This window comes from Choristoneura fumiferana, chromosome 17, assembly GCF_025370935.1.
Source record: "Choristoneura fumiferana chromosome 17, NRCan_CFum_1, whole genome shotgun sequence".
In the NCBI taxonomy this organism is placed as follows: Eukaryota; Metazoa; Arthropoda; class Insecta; order Lepidoptera; family Tortricidae; genus Choristoneura; species Choristoneura fumiferana.
In genome coordinates this window covers 11,781,503-11,794,652 of record NC_133488.1, presented here as the reverse complement: position 1 = coordinate 11,794,652, position 13,150 = coordinate 11,781,503, and the positions used below count along the sequence as shown (strand labels likewise).

General features: G+C 39.4%; 1 protein-coding gene across 4 annotated transcripts in view; it reads left to right on the top strand.

The window, feature by feature from the left end:
• Positions 1 to 13,150, top strand: part of LOC141437013 (transducin beta-like protein 2) — an 82,202-nt gene that overhangs the window by 29,279 nt on the left and 39,773 nt on the right. For 2 of the 4 annotated variants that reach the window (XM_074100189.1, XM_074100192.1), the window contains exon 3: positions 8,181 to 9,536. The exons of the other annotated variants lie outside the window; for them this stretch is intronic. In XM_074100189.1, the coding sequence (XP_073956290.1) occupies positions 8,181 to 9,352 (1,172 nt within the window). In that variant the 3' untranslated portion in view covers positions 9,353 to 9,536. Of the gene's footprint in view, positions 1 to 8,180; positions 9,537 to 13,150 lie in introns of those variants that run through there. 4 annotated transcript variants of the gene reach the window in all.

The following is a 13,150-nucleotide window of genomic DNA, read 5'->3' as shown; positions in this document are numbered from 1 at the left end:
CCGCCAGCAAGGCACGTCATACATATCATCAGTCTATTTAGCATAATACAAATAAAACATTTAAATCAAAACAAGATAGAGGTCCAAGCATTTATTTTATAGGTGCACATTGAAGTTCTGCTGCGCAATATCGTGGCGTTGATAAACGGTCAATATAGGAAACATATGATGGCCGGTTCTAATCAGCGAATTACAAATAGGCTCACGGCTGGTGTGAGTGACTGCAACGATTAAAACTAATTATTCTAATCGTAATTAATATATTATTGTTTTCCGAACTTAACCTATACAGAAAGTTTTGATATCTTGGTTGAATGCAGACCTTACAGTTAAGTAACCTTGACAGTTGGATAACAATAGTAGTTTTCTTTGACTTGAACCAGGCAGGTCTGTGCTACATTTCTATTTACCGTATTAATCGCACAGATATAATAGTGGCTTATTGTAGGTATTCGCACCGAACAATAGTACAACAAGTCACCTGGATTGCAATAAACTAGGACAGCTCGTCATATGAGACCAAACCATTTACGCTAATATACTCGTTATGTTGGCAAATAATCAGTGCCCAGCACTCGTACGTAAACTATATAAAAGAAAGATAATTTAGTTATTGGTCGTCGTTACTAATAATATGTGTTCGAAAGTGAGTATGTTTATTTGTTAGGCGTTTAAGCTTAAAGTACTCAACCGATCGTGATGATATGGAGATAGTTTGAGATCCGGAGAAGTACACAGGATCGTTTTTATCCCGGAAAATTTAAAGTTCCCGCAAGCGCGCCCACGATACATGAATTCTCCGCAGACGAAGCCACGGGCAACAGCAAGTATTTATTATATAAAGTGATGACAGTTTTGTTTTTCTGACGTAGTTGGAACAAGGTATGCAGTATCGAACCAGACCTTTAATTATGAAAGAAAAGTCAACCGCTTTCCTAAATGGTGCGAAGCAGATTTCTTTGCCGGGCGTAGAATTGTGATTCTGTCTGACATAATTCTGCCCGCTCGATCATCATTGCCGGCGTGAGCACATGTTATTGATAAAGCTATAATCGTAAATCGACAGCATCTGATTATAGCTCTTCCTTTGTATACAATTGTCAAATTATATTCTCAAAGCGGCTTGTAAAACATCTATATTTAATTCTTGTCTCGTATAAGGTAGTATTGTGTGTGGATCACGAAGCTGTATCGCTTCGACTGCTGAGGACGTGCCCCGAAAACGTTATTTTTCCGGTTTAAGCACAGAATATATAATAGTACTAATTTAAGTATGTGCTCATTCTGTTTGGTTTAGTAGACCGTTACTTCAACAGTTGTCTGGCTATTAGTGACTATTTTTAGTGAATTTGATAAAAGCTAGGCCTATAACGAGTGTCATTTGGATTATTTATTATGTTATGCAGTCATGCACTTGGAACGGTAGAAGTTTTAGTTTTTTTTTTAGCTTCAGCGTTTTAATATATATTTTTTTAAATAGTGCTATGGACGTTAATTTATTTTACTAATTGTTTTGTCTAATTTATTATAAGAAATAAAAAAAGCACGAGCCAACGCAAAAGTAGTACGAGTTTTTCCCAAAAAGTTACGTTCACAGAATTAGCTAAATTTAACGTTACCCTTAATCTATTAGTGATTCATGCAAAAAGGTTTAGCTTGGCAAAGCGAGCTCCTTGACCCACTTAGAGCTTCGTCGTGACGGTGGTCGCCGCCGTCGGCCAATGATGTACAACTTTCACCAAAACAACCACGTCACGTGGCATTACGACCACGCAGCGGTTTCCCTTTTGTTTTCACAAATCCTTGAACAATATTTTTGACTTACAACTGGTACTATTTTAACGGTTGAACAGCGTGTACCTAACTTAAACCTTATGATTTGAATTATCTGGTCAAACATGTTTAAAGTGAATCTGGATACGTGATTAGATTTTTTTGTTAGCAAACTAGTATCAATCGATACTATTGCGATGTTCACACGCATGAACAGTTCCATTTCAAGGTCTTCTGTACTTGTGGGCTGGGGTACCTGACTGGAGTTAAAGTTCCGGTACTCTTTGGCTCACCGTGGCCCACTGACCGCGATTTTTCTGGAACACCAGAAGTGGGCGTTTATTCTTACACATCACAGTATATTGGGCTTCGGATGCTTTGATGATATCCCTTGAGGCAATCAAACCTATTTTATTAGCAATCGGAAAAGAGGCTATAACTCACTTTTAATCGCACAATGACACAGTTTCAAGCTTAATTATTTAAAACTACGTGTTAAATTGGTGCCTATTAGTAATAATAAATAAGTAGAAGTCACTTGGCCTAATTTAACAATGTACTCAATAAAAATAAAGCTTTGGTACTCGTACTCATGGTATGTCTGACTCATGATAGCAATGAGTAAATATGAGCTATGAGCCATTTTAATGCGTAATCGGCTTTTACTGAACTGACCTACAATATTTGCGAATATTGTCGGACAAATGGATTTTAAAATTTCTCGACGTGGTAAATACCACGTACATTTTAATACCACGCTTGCTACGATATACCTAGTAACCGTGCCAACCCCATATTTGAGTGAATTTGACTTTGGCTAAAGCAAAATTTGGACTGGACGTCTTCATCCTATAATATCCTACTTTATGTGAATAATAGCCTTAATCCTCGGCTTCGCCCTCGCCCGTATTAGAAATAGCTTAATGCCATGTTAATTAAACTGTTGTATTATGCCCGTGCAATTTTTGAAATATACAACGACAACAGTTTACATAAACGATTAATGTTACCATGGCAACGCAATAAACAAGTGTCTTAGAGTTTGGCCTGAAAAAGGTTACGTGTGTAACAATTTGAACAACAATTTGACAACGTTCGCTCGCACAACGCCATCTACTGATTGTAAACGAAGTTAACACGTCACGTAATCTTGAGAACTGAGGTACGTCGTCACCGTACTTGGACAGTGCCCTCTATCTATTCTTGTTTAAACTTAAAAAAATATCCCACGGGAACGCATTACCGGGATATCAATTATCTTATATCACAATCCAGATTATTGTCTATCTGTACGCCAAGTTTCGTGTAATTCCGTTCAGCCGTTATTGCGTGATTGAGTAACAGGCATCTAAACATCCAAACATCTTCACAAACTTTCACACTTATAATATTAAGTAGGATAGGATGTGTCTGTGTGTTTTTACTCTTTCATTTAAAACGGCTGGACGGACAGATTGGATGAAATTCGGTATGTAGGAAGCTGGACGTCTGGAATAACATATAGGCTACTTTTATTAACTACCAGCTGTTGTCCGTGACTCCGTCTCCGTATAATGCGTTTAGTGCTATCCCGTGGGAACTGTGCAAATTTCCGGGATAAAAACTATCCTATGTCCTTCCCTGGGACTGAAACTTTTTAGACGTGATGAAGTAACAAACAGACTTACATAATTTCTCATTTAACTATAATATTAGTGGGAAATATAAATAAGATTACACATTTTGCTTGAGTAAAAAGCGGAAAAGCCGGCCTCGGAATCCCAGTGGCTTGACTCTTGACCAAAGCAGTTCTATTTCCGAGTTTTCGATATTTTAATTTGTAAAATTATGTTTAAATAATTGTCAGAACAGAAACAAGAGAAGACACGTTATGAAAAGATAAAAGAGCCTAAACCTAAAATTAACCTAAATACTAAAAATACACATACATATAAGTACATAGACATACATATACGATATAGATATACGGTACATACAATAAATATTAAAGCAGCGTTTCCACCAGATGTGCGAGGATGTGTTGCGAGGAATATTTTTTTTCATTAACCAATAGAAACGCTTTATTTACCTCGCCTCGCTCCGCTCAGCTGTTTCCACCAGAGATGTGCTGTGCGAGGATGTGTAAATGAAGCGTTTCTATTGATTAATGAAAAACACATCCCTGGCAACACATCCTCGCACATTATTAGTGGAAACGCTGCTTTAGCTCCGCAGGGTATACCATGCGCCATATAAATCTGCCTAAAAGTTCATTACTTAATACTCAGTTTTGACGTATTTTTGAGATATTTTTTTATGCGACGTCTTTACGTTACTCCCGGATTGTGTTCGAATCGCTTAACGGTATAGTGCCTATTCAAGTATTGGAATTATACCTTTATAGTTTTTGTGGTACAAGTCTCGGCAATGAACTTTTAGGCAAAGTTAGGCGGCGGAAGGTATAGTACGAGTAGGTAACCGACTGCTGCTGCATTATATTATCCACATTCATCTACTAATACTTATTTTAACTATCCTTCATGCCTGTTGAGATTTTTGCCAATTTTCCCAGAAAAGTGTTTTAATCTTTTTTTTTCTCAACAAAATACGTGAATAGAACGGCTTTGCTTGTAGTTTTGTCTCGAGGATAAGAAGGGTCGAGTTAATGACTATAATAAAATTAAACCCCTTAATAATGAATGCGGCGGGTTTCTGTATTGGAGGTTGGTATCGAAAACAATAGAACCGAAAGTGAATGCATAGTTAAAAACCTTTTATCCCTACCTATTTAGCACTAAAAATATTCGAAGAATTTGAACATCCAATTCATCCTACAAACCATTGTTTATAGTCAAAATACCACGCACAGGACTTATCACACTAACACACACGAGTAATATTTACCTCGACGTTTCGGAAACATTACAGTGGCCGTGGTTTGATAATTGAAATTTAAAAATCCATACTATAGTTTAAAAAAAGTCACTTCCCGCCGTCTGACTTTTAAGTTTTAAACTAAGCGACAAATTTAAATACAGTGTTCACTATCAGTTACTTAGATGATTTATCACGAAATGTTTAGGTATAATATATGATACAATTTTAGCGACACGCGGCTTCGCTAAGTTTTTGAGAAATGGATTTAAAAAATGTGACCTTTTTTTGAAAATGATGGCCGTGCGAAGCGCTAGTATTATAATTGCGAAAGTGTGTCTGTCTGTTACCTCTTCACGCTTAAAACGCTGAACCGATTTAGATGAAATTTAGTATAGAGATAGATAGATTTGGTGTAGTATAGAGTTCCGTGGAAGGACATAGGGTAGTATTATCCCGGAAAATTACATAGTTCTCGTGGATAGAAATAAAATAATTCTTTGCATAAAACAGAATGACAAATGACAAATTCTTGAAACTAATTATGTAGAGGGGTATAAGATTAGTTTAAACAAAAACTTTGGATCGAAGGAATCTGATTTTCTAGAAGTAAAACAAGGACTACGTGGTCTTCATGGCGATCCGTATTTAACACTAAGCACTATACTTAGTGGCACAAAAATTGGCCCACTCTACATACAAAATTACCTATTTCTGAATTCATTCGAGGGTCAGATTTTGTGCCGCTCAATATACATACACTTGGGAGCAAAGCAAACAAGCCACCCTTGCAAATTTTTACGGTTCTATTATAACACTTACGACCTAAAAAACATAAAAATCAACGTAAAAATTGCAAGAGTGGCTCGATTTCATTTCTCCCAAATATATGAAGCTACCATACAAAATTTTCATTTCTATTGTTAACTGTGCGAACTTGCTTGAGATATTGAAACGGAAAAACCGGTCGCGTGGCGTCTTTACTATAGTTTCATTATGTATGTGTATGGTAGACAGAAATGTCGAATTTCGAGTTATAATAGTCGTTCGACGTTTTGCATGAATACCGGCTGATAAACTGGACCTGGAGCTGACCGAGTTAAGTTTATCCTTTTTGGGCCGCAGTTTAATCTGATTAATGTCCGTGGACTTCGGATTTTGAGTTAACTGCGCCTGAAATATTTGGTTTATGTAAAACTAAGCGGAATAATCTTATTTATTATTAACTTGTAGGTACAAGTAGACAAAATATCTCAAATTTTGGGTAAATAAAATAGAAGTTCTCAAAATCTACTTATAAAAAATTTAAACTGACTATACGTTTAAAACATTTGAGATCATGCATTTTTATAGTTCGGTGAGTATAATAAAGGTGACTAAATCAAAATATATCAGCATTTGTAGTCGCACAGATTGTAGGAATAAAATCCCCGATTAAATTAAAATTCCCCGCTATATTCCATGTATACGATATAGCGTGACGATCCCTGATAAAGCTAAAAAAAAACAATGAACATTATATTAGCGGAGGAAGGCCTTTGCCCTGCAGTGGGACATATTAAAAGCTTAAAAAAATATTACGACAGATTCGGTGCTGTCCTAAAGTGAAACATTACCGGTAGAGTTAGAATCTAACTGTTAGATAATTACACGCTGAACCACCACTTTACACGGTACACATTATCTGGGCGCGGACCGTTAGTCATTAGCAACTTCTTGAAAGAATTTACGGTGCTAACTTGTCCGGTGCAGTGCTCCCAGGTCATCGATTCCCAGTAAGTTAGGTACATACAAAAAAAAATCGTGGTGGCCTAGTGGTATGATCTGTGGCCTCTGAAGCAGAGGATCGCGGGTCCAAACTCGGGCTTTGAGTTTTGAGCTTTACGGTGAGAGAAAATATCGTAAGGAAACCTGTGCAAAACGTGCGAAGTAATTCAATGGTGTGTGTGAAATTTCCAATCCGCACTGGGTCCGCGTGGGTCCAAACCCTCTCATTCTCGAAGGCCTAGATGTGCCCAGCTGTGGGATGTATATAGACTAGGATGATGATGATGATGATGAAGTTAAGTACTGGGTATAGTCGCCCATATAGCTCCGCCGTGCGCGATCCCGTTCGTCGACTCTATCCCCGTTCTATCTGACATAGATTCGAAGGTTATCGCCGTGTCAGCGACCAAGCGCCGCCGCGCCCACACGCGCTTCTGTATACAAACAATCGTTCTCGCATACATGCTCACGGTACGCGGTTAATACGATTATACTACTTACCAGTTACTTGCCGGTGACTCCTGGCCGCTTGTTGCTATTGGAGTCGAAAAATACTTTATAAACTTTCTCTAAATGCAAGATAGGTACTTTGATGAATAAGTTTCGATGAAATTTGGTATGAAGGGGTATTCGGGGATGACAAATCGATCTAGCTTGGTCTTATCTCTGGGAAAACGCTTATTATCGAGTTTTAGCCTGAGCAAAGCTTACTGCGAATGCGACTCTACTTTGTGAACTACATAAAGTACCTGGGCGGCGAACCCAGGTACTTTTATGTAATTCACACAAAGTAGGTAGTCGCATTAAGAAAAAATGTTAGTAAAATCTTTATAAGAGCATTGGGAGAGAAACTGCAAATCTGTTTAATCAGCCATACTAAATATTTAACGATATAAACAGGGTAATTTAATCGTAGGAGTGTCTTGTCCTCTCTGAAAGTTAATGACTTCGCTGTAAAACTGCGTGTGTTCATCATTTACCTTGAGCGATGTGTATTAATACGAGATACGGCGGCGGCCTGGCTGGGGCAACGGCCGACCGTCCTTCCTTCCGTTACCACCCGCCCTTTGGGCTAATTTTGGCCCGATTCATTTTAACCAATTTGTATATCTCATTGAGTACGAAAAAGTTAACTCTATTCAAAGTTAAATTCATTGAAAACTTACAAAACTGATCCTAAATTAGCGCTCTATTAAAAATATTATAATTTTTATAAGTCAACTAATTAGGCATATATACATAGCATTAGGCACATTTCCTACATTTCCCAAAACATTTCATTCGATCAGGTGCGTGCAAGTGCAGAAAAACCGTGATGGTAATCAATAAATAAAACAAGTTATTAATTTGAATACCCCGCATTACCAAGCATAAGCCACTGCTTCGAACAACAGCTGTTTATAGTACTATTGTAAACAATCACAGCTGTTCCTAGGAAGGCTCGGAACCGAAACTATTTAGCATTGTTAAAGTTACCTTTTTTTTTATCCGTTTCAAAGTATACTTAGCCCATTAATTATACTCGTTATTATCAGTACAAAGAAATATAAGTTTATTATTGTTTAGAAAAAAGAGAATAGGCCGGTCGATCGGCATGTCCCGTTATCTGCGTGACGTATATAGGCGGGCTGCCCCACCATCGTGCCATTAGTACAGCGCCCGCGCGCGCACTCGGACGTGTCAGTCGCTCCGCGCTCGCTCTCGAATAAACACTCGACTCTATGTGTATACAAGCGTACGAAGAATCATGCACTGTTGTTTTAATATACAAAATTGGTTTTACCAAGACTCACTCGCATCGAGCATGGACCCCGCTGGCGCAGCAGCACGGCGGCGCAAGCCCCGTGATCGACGGCGCCCCCCGGCCGCGCCGCCGTCGCCGTCGGCGCCGCAAAGAATCTCTACCGAAGAACTAGTGGATGCACTGCGCCCGCATCTGCTAACTCCAGAGCGTATGTGGGCTTTGGGGTATCCCTTGGAACTTGAGCCGAACTCGGCCAAAGCTGTTGTCTACATCAACCCACCGCCGCGTTCAAGAACGACGACTTTGCGCTACACTGCCTGGGATGTAAACGCACCGGAGTTCGTTCCGGGTTGCTCACAAAGTGACAGTGGACGTGGATCGCTGGGCTCCAGCCCGCGATCTGACAGTGACGAAGAAGCTGATACGGTGGAACATTTGTGTGTACGATGTGACTCAATGTATAGGATGACCCGTGAGGGTGAAAATTTGTCTCAGTCGTGCGTATATCACTGGGGACGGGTAAGCCAAGACTATAGACATACTTGCTGCAACCAGCCGCTGGGAGCCAGGGGCTGCAGCACTGCCCGGTTTCACGTCTGGAACGGCACACGTCCCGGGATGAATGGCCCGCTCGAGGGCTATGCGCGAGCACGCTCGCCGCGCGGCGGGATATACGCCATTGATGCGGAGATGGTGTACACAACTGCGGGACTAGAACTGGCCAGTATTGCTGTAATCGCTGCAGATGGCCGCCTCGTCTACAGGTCCCTAGTAAAGCCCAGCTCGCCTGTTGTGGACCATAACACGCGATTCTCGGGTATCAGGCCGCGCGATCTCGCGCGCGCTACTAAGACGCTCCGGGATGTCCAGAATGACATCCTAGGATTTGTGGGTACGGATACGATCCTGATTGGCCACGCGATGGATAATGACCTGCGGGCTTTGAAGCTGCTACACGGAGCGGTCATTGATACGTGCGCGTTGTTCCCGCACGCACGAGGATTCCCATTTCGGCGATCGCTTCGTGTTCTGTGCGAGGAGTTGTTGGGGCGCAGCGTTCAGCGAGGCAGCGCTGGGCACTCTCCCCTGGAGGACGCCCGCGCAGCCATGGACCTGGTCTTGTATAAAGTTAACGAAGAACGTGCAAAACGCGCACGCATGACAAGACAAATATCTATGTTCCAACCTTATGACCCCTTAATCAGTGCCGCCTGAAGTGCTAATGCTAAGTGATTGACGACTTCGCTATGGACATGAATTTTGGTTAGGCTCTATATGAAAAAATATGGTTCGGTTATGTGATATAGATACAAGTTACGTTGACGGATCGCGCGTACGCTTGCATGTGTATGTGCCTTCGAATTGCTCTTAAAAAGCAATAAACGTAATATTTTTTGTACTTTATGTTTCCTTTGATTAGCTCAAGTTAAAATTGTTTAACAAGTTAGTCATAAAATCCTACCATTTTTCCTCACGATTCACCGAAAGGTGAATGAGGCATCGCCGAGTATTGAGGGTGACGCAAGTCCCCTGTATTATCTGTAACACTTTGGCATTCATTCATGTATGCACGTCGCCAGTTCATAGCTGCGCTGACTTAAGGAATTCCCATATTATGAAACGATGTCAGTTCCGGTTTAATAACTGACTCATTCATCTTTGGCCTAACGAAAAGGAAATGATGAGACCACTATAGATATAAACAGTAAACAATGACAACAAATATTGTTATCGCCTGATGCCATATCATATTTTTATCGTTAATCATTTCATTCCTCTTTGAACTATATGACTAAGCCTGTTCTGATTCTTGATATGTTTTTTATTAAGTCATTTGCAATTCTAGGTTTCGCAGAATATGTTCGAGTTAGGGTTATACTTACACTGTGACTTATAGGCTAGAAAATTATTAGGTTATTATTAGGTTAGAATTATTTGATTATTGTTAACGAGGCCGACCAAAAGGCAGCTTTAATAATAAAATAAGACTGTATACATAAGACTGTCTACATTTATAATGAATTGTGGTATTCCACACGCAAAATGTACTTTATTGCATGGGTACGGGCACGGCTAGCCCACTCTAATTTCAATCTCAATAAAATGATTTTTAAAAAGCCAAGCACAGTATTTTGAGCTGCTCTACTAAACTAAGAGCGATCCCGACCGTGCACATTGAGTGGATTTACGTAATCAGCTTACATAAAGTGATGACGAAACGACTCGTAGATGAGCAAACTTAATGACTTCCACCTTGGTTAGGCGTCTGTTGAGAACCTTAAGAAAGAACACGCCACAGCCATCTAAATAGGAAATGTATAAGGAAAACTTTTTTTTTTTTTTTAATAAATAGTGTTTACGTTTTCGATAAAATTACTCATACTCGTATAGTGGAAAACTAAATTCGTTAGTAGGTTTCCGTATTCAATGAGTGTCCACATAGTAGAACAATAGGAAATTTAGCATGGCATGATAAATTATATTTGTAAATAGACCACGACACGACACAGTCGAGTATCAGTAAGGAGCAATGGCCTCCAGCCCGGTCATCTCTAATATACGCGTTTTGTTTACAATTCGTGTTGTGTTTGTGTTGCCAAAACAAGGTTCAGTTCAGGTTTTAGTCAACGTATAATTCAAATTACCATGTTTACTGAACATTGGAATGAATGAAAAATATATAGATATGGCAGTAACATTAACTATTGTATTAAAATTCAAGTTCATAATTACGTTCGTAGCGTGACCTACACTTGAATTCGTGGATTCTTCGCAACAAGCAAATATTTGTGAACATAGTTAGCGAATCAACATTAAATAACACTATCTTAATCATCGGATACAATTTTGTTTCCTTAATAGATAGATACCGCAGATAACGATACTAAATGCTCATATGTTCAAGTCAAGCTAATTGTTGGTATCGCTGCGCTATCTTTAAAGTATTATGGCTTAAAAGTGGGTTGGCCAAAACAATCCCAATTCTTCGAATCGTGTAAGAAGCAAGCTCGACCGCTGTTTTGGTGCATCGAATGAAAGCCGAGAATAGAACGTAAGTATATTTATTTTCTCCTACAACCACATACAGCCGGCCGAATGAAATGCGTAAAAGATTCTATTAAAACACAATTCTCCAATGTTTCAACGGTACCTATTGATGAAGTGATTTACGTCGCCCGTCGTCCCTTTCTATTTCCCTTTCAGGCATGGTTTGCACTGGATGATAGGGGCAATGAACAGTTGGCATAGGTCATGAGTCTCAGTTATCTTTGTGAACAAAAGAGCCACTTATATTTAATTTTATACAGAATGAGGACGAGTTATTAGCATATGAAACAAAACATTTTCGAGTCCTTTGTAAAGCGGATGACAGTTAGTTGCACTTAATAAGCACGGCCAAAGCAAACATGTTGAAGTGAATCGGCCTCCATGGCTGGCGCCGCGCTCGCCTCCGCCTCAATAAGTCTTTCACAATAGGACTTGCACAAATTTGAGGTGTCGTTTCGTCATCGAACCGAGGCACTTCGACACACCTACGCAGGCTTGCCGTGCGTTCTATCTCGTAAACGCATGCATAATATTTACGTCAATAACTGTCAATTGTCACGTAAGTCCTTATTTAAAGTTGGAATTTGAACGCATTGTTGGTAATTCGCTTAGTCGTACTTAGTATCGTTTCCAATATTGTGATTTCGTAACATTTCAACTCTGGCCCATAAACTATCTCTATGCCTAAAAATCACGTCAATCCGTCTCGACGTGAATGACGGACAAACATACAAACACACACACTTTCGCATTATAAATTAGTAAGGATTCTTGATTCAACTACCCTGTTTCCGCGCTTTTTCTCACATTAACCATTGGATTGGATCTGTCTGGCTGATGAATTGAAACTAAAATTTCGCTATAAATCCAGTGGTGTAATTCCCAACAATTACATAGTGGTCTTTATTAATATTGTATGGAAAACACCCTTGCCAAATTTCATGTCTCTAAACCTAGTGGTGGAGATTTTAAGATTTACTCCGATCCCGTGAGAATGCCAGGATAAAACTAGCTCACATAATATGTATGTGTTATTTCAGCTATCTGCATAACAAGTTCTATCCAAATGCGTCTAGTTAGCCGTTTTAGTGTGAAATAGTTACAAACATACACGCACGCAACTACTCACAAAATTTCGCATTTGTAAATTATAATATTAATTGTTAGTAGGATATTTTTTTTTTATTTGACTGGATGGCAAACGAGCAAGTGGGTCTCCTGATGGTAAGAGATCACCACCGCCCATAGACACCTGCAACACCAGGGGTATTGCGTTGCCAACCTAGAGGCCTAAGATGGGATACCTCAAATGCCAGTAATTTCACCGGCTGTCTTACTTTCCACGCCGAAACACAACAGTGCAAACACTGCTGCTTCACGGCAGGATTAGCGAGCAAGATGGTGGTAGCAATCCGGGCGGACCTTGCACAAGGTCCTACCACCTGCCACCTACCAGTTTCTTTTTCGTAAAAAAAAAACAAGTTAATTTTATTCACTATGCCACGCCATACAACAACTATTTACTACAGTCGCTGAATTAATGTTGTTGAGTTTGACGAGTACGATCTACGTCTTAATTATTTGCCCCTGTTATAGGTCACACACGGTATATATAATATAGTGAATAATGTTAATTAATGTTTACCCATCCGTACTTTTTTATGGAAAAGTTCGTATTCACATAGCTTCCTGAAGTTTACTGAAGCGAATTGAGAAAGAAAGATAAATACGAACTTAACCGACAAAATACTAGATCTGTATCGACATAGTTCATTGGTTTTGAGCCGGCCAATTAGAGTGCAGGAAGCAGGAACTATTGCAAACATAGTCGATTTTAAAAATTTTAAATAATGCGAAATTGCCACAGTTTAATTCCTCTTAAAGTAAAATAAAAACAGTTTTTATTTAATTTAGTCTATAACAACCAGTCTTATATACATATACTAATGAATAATATACCAACAG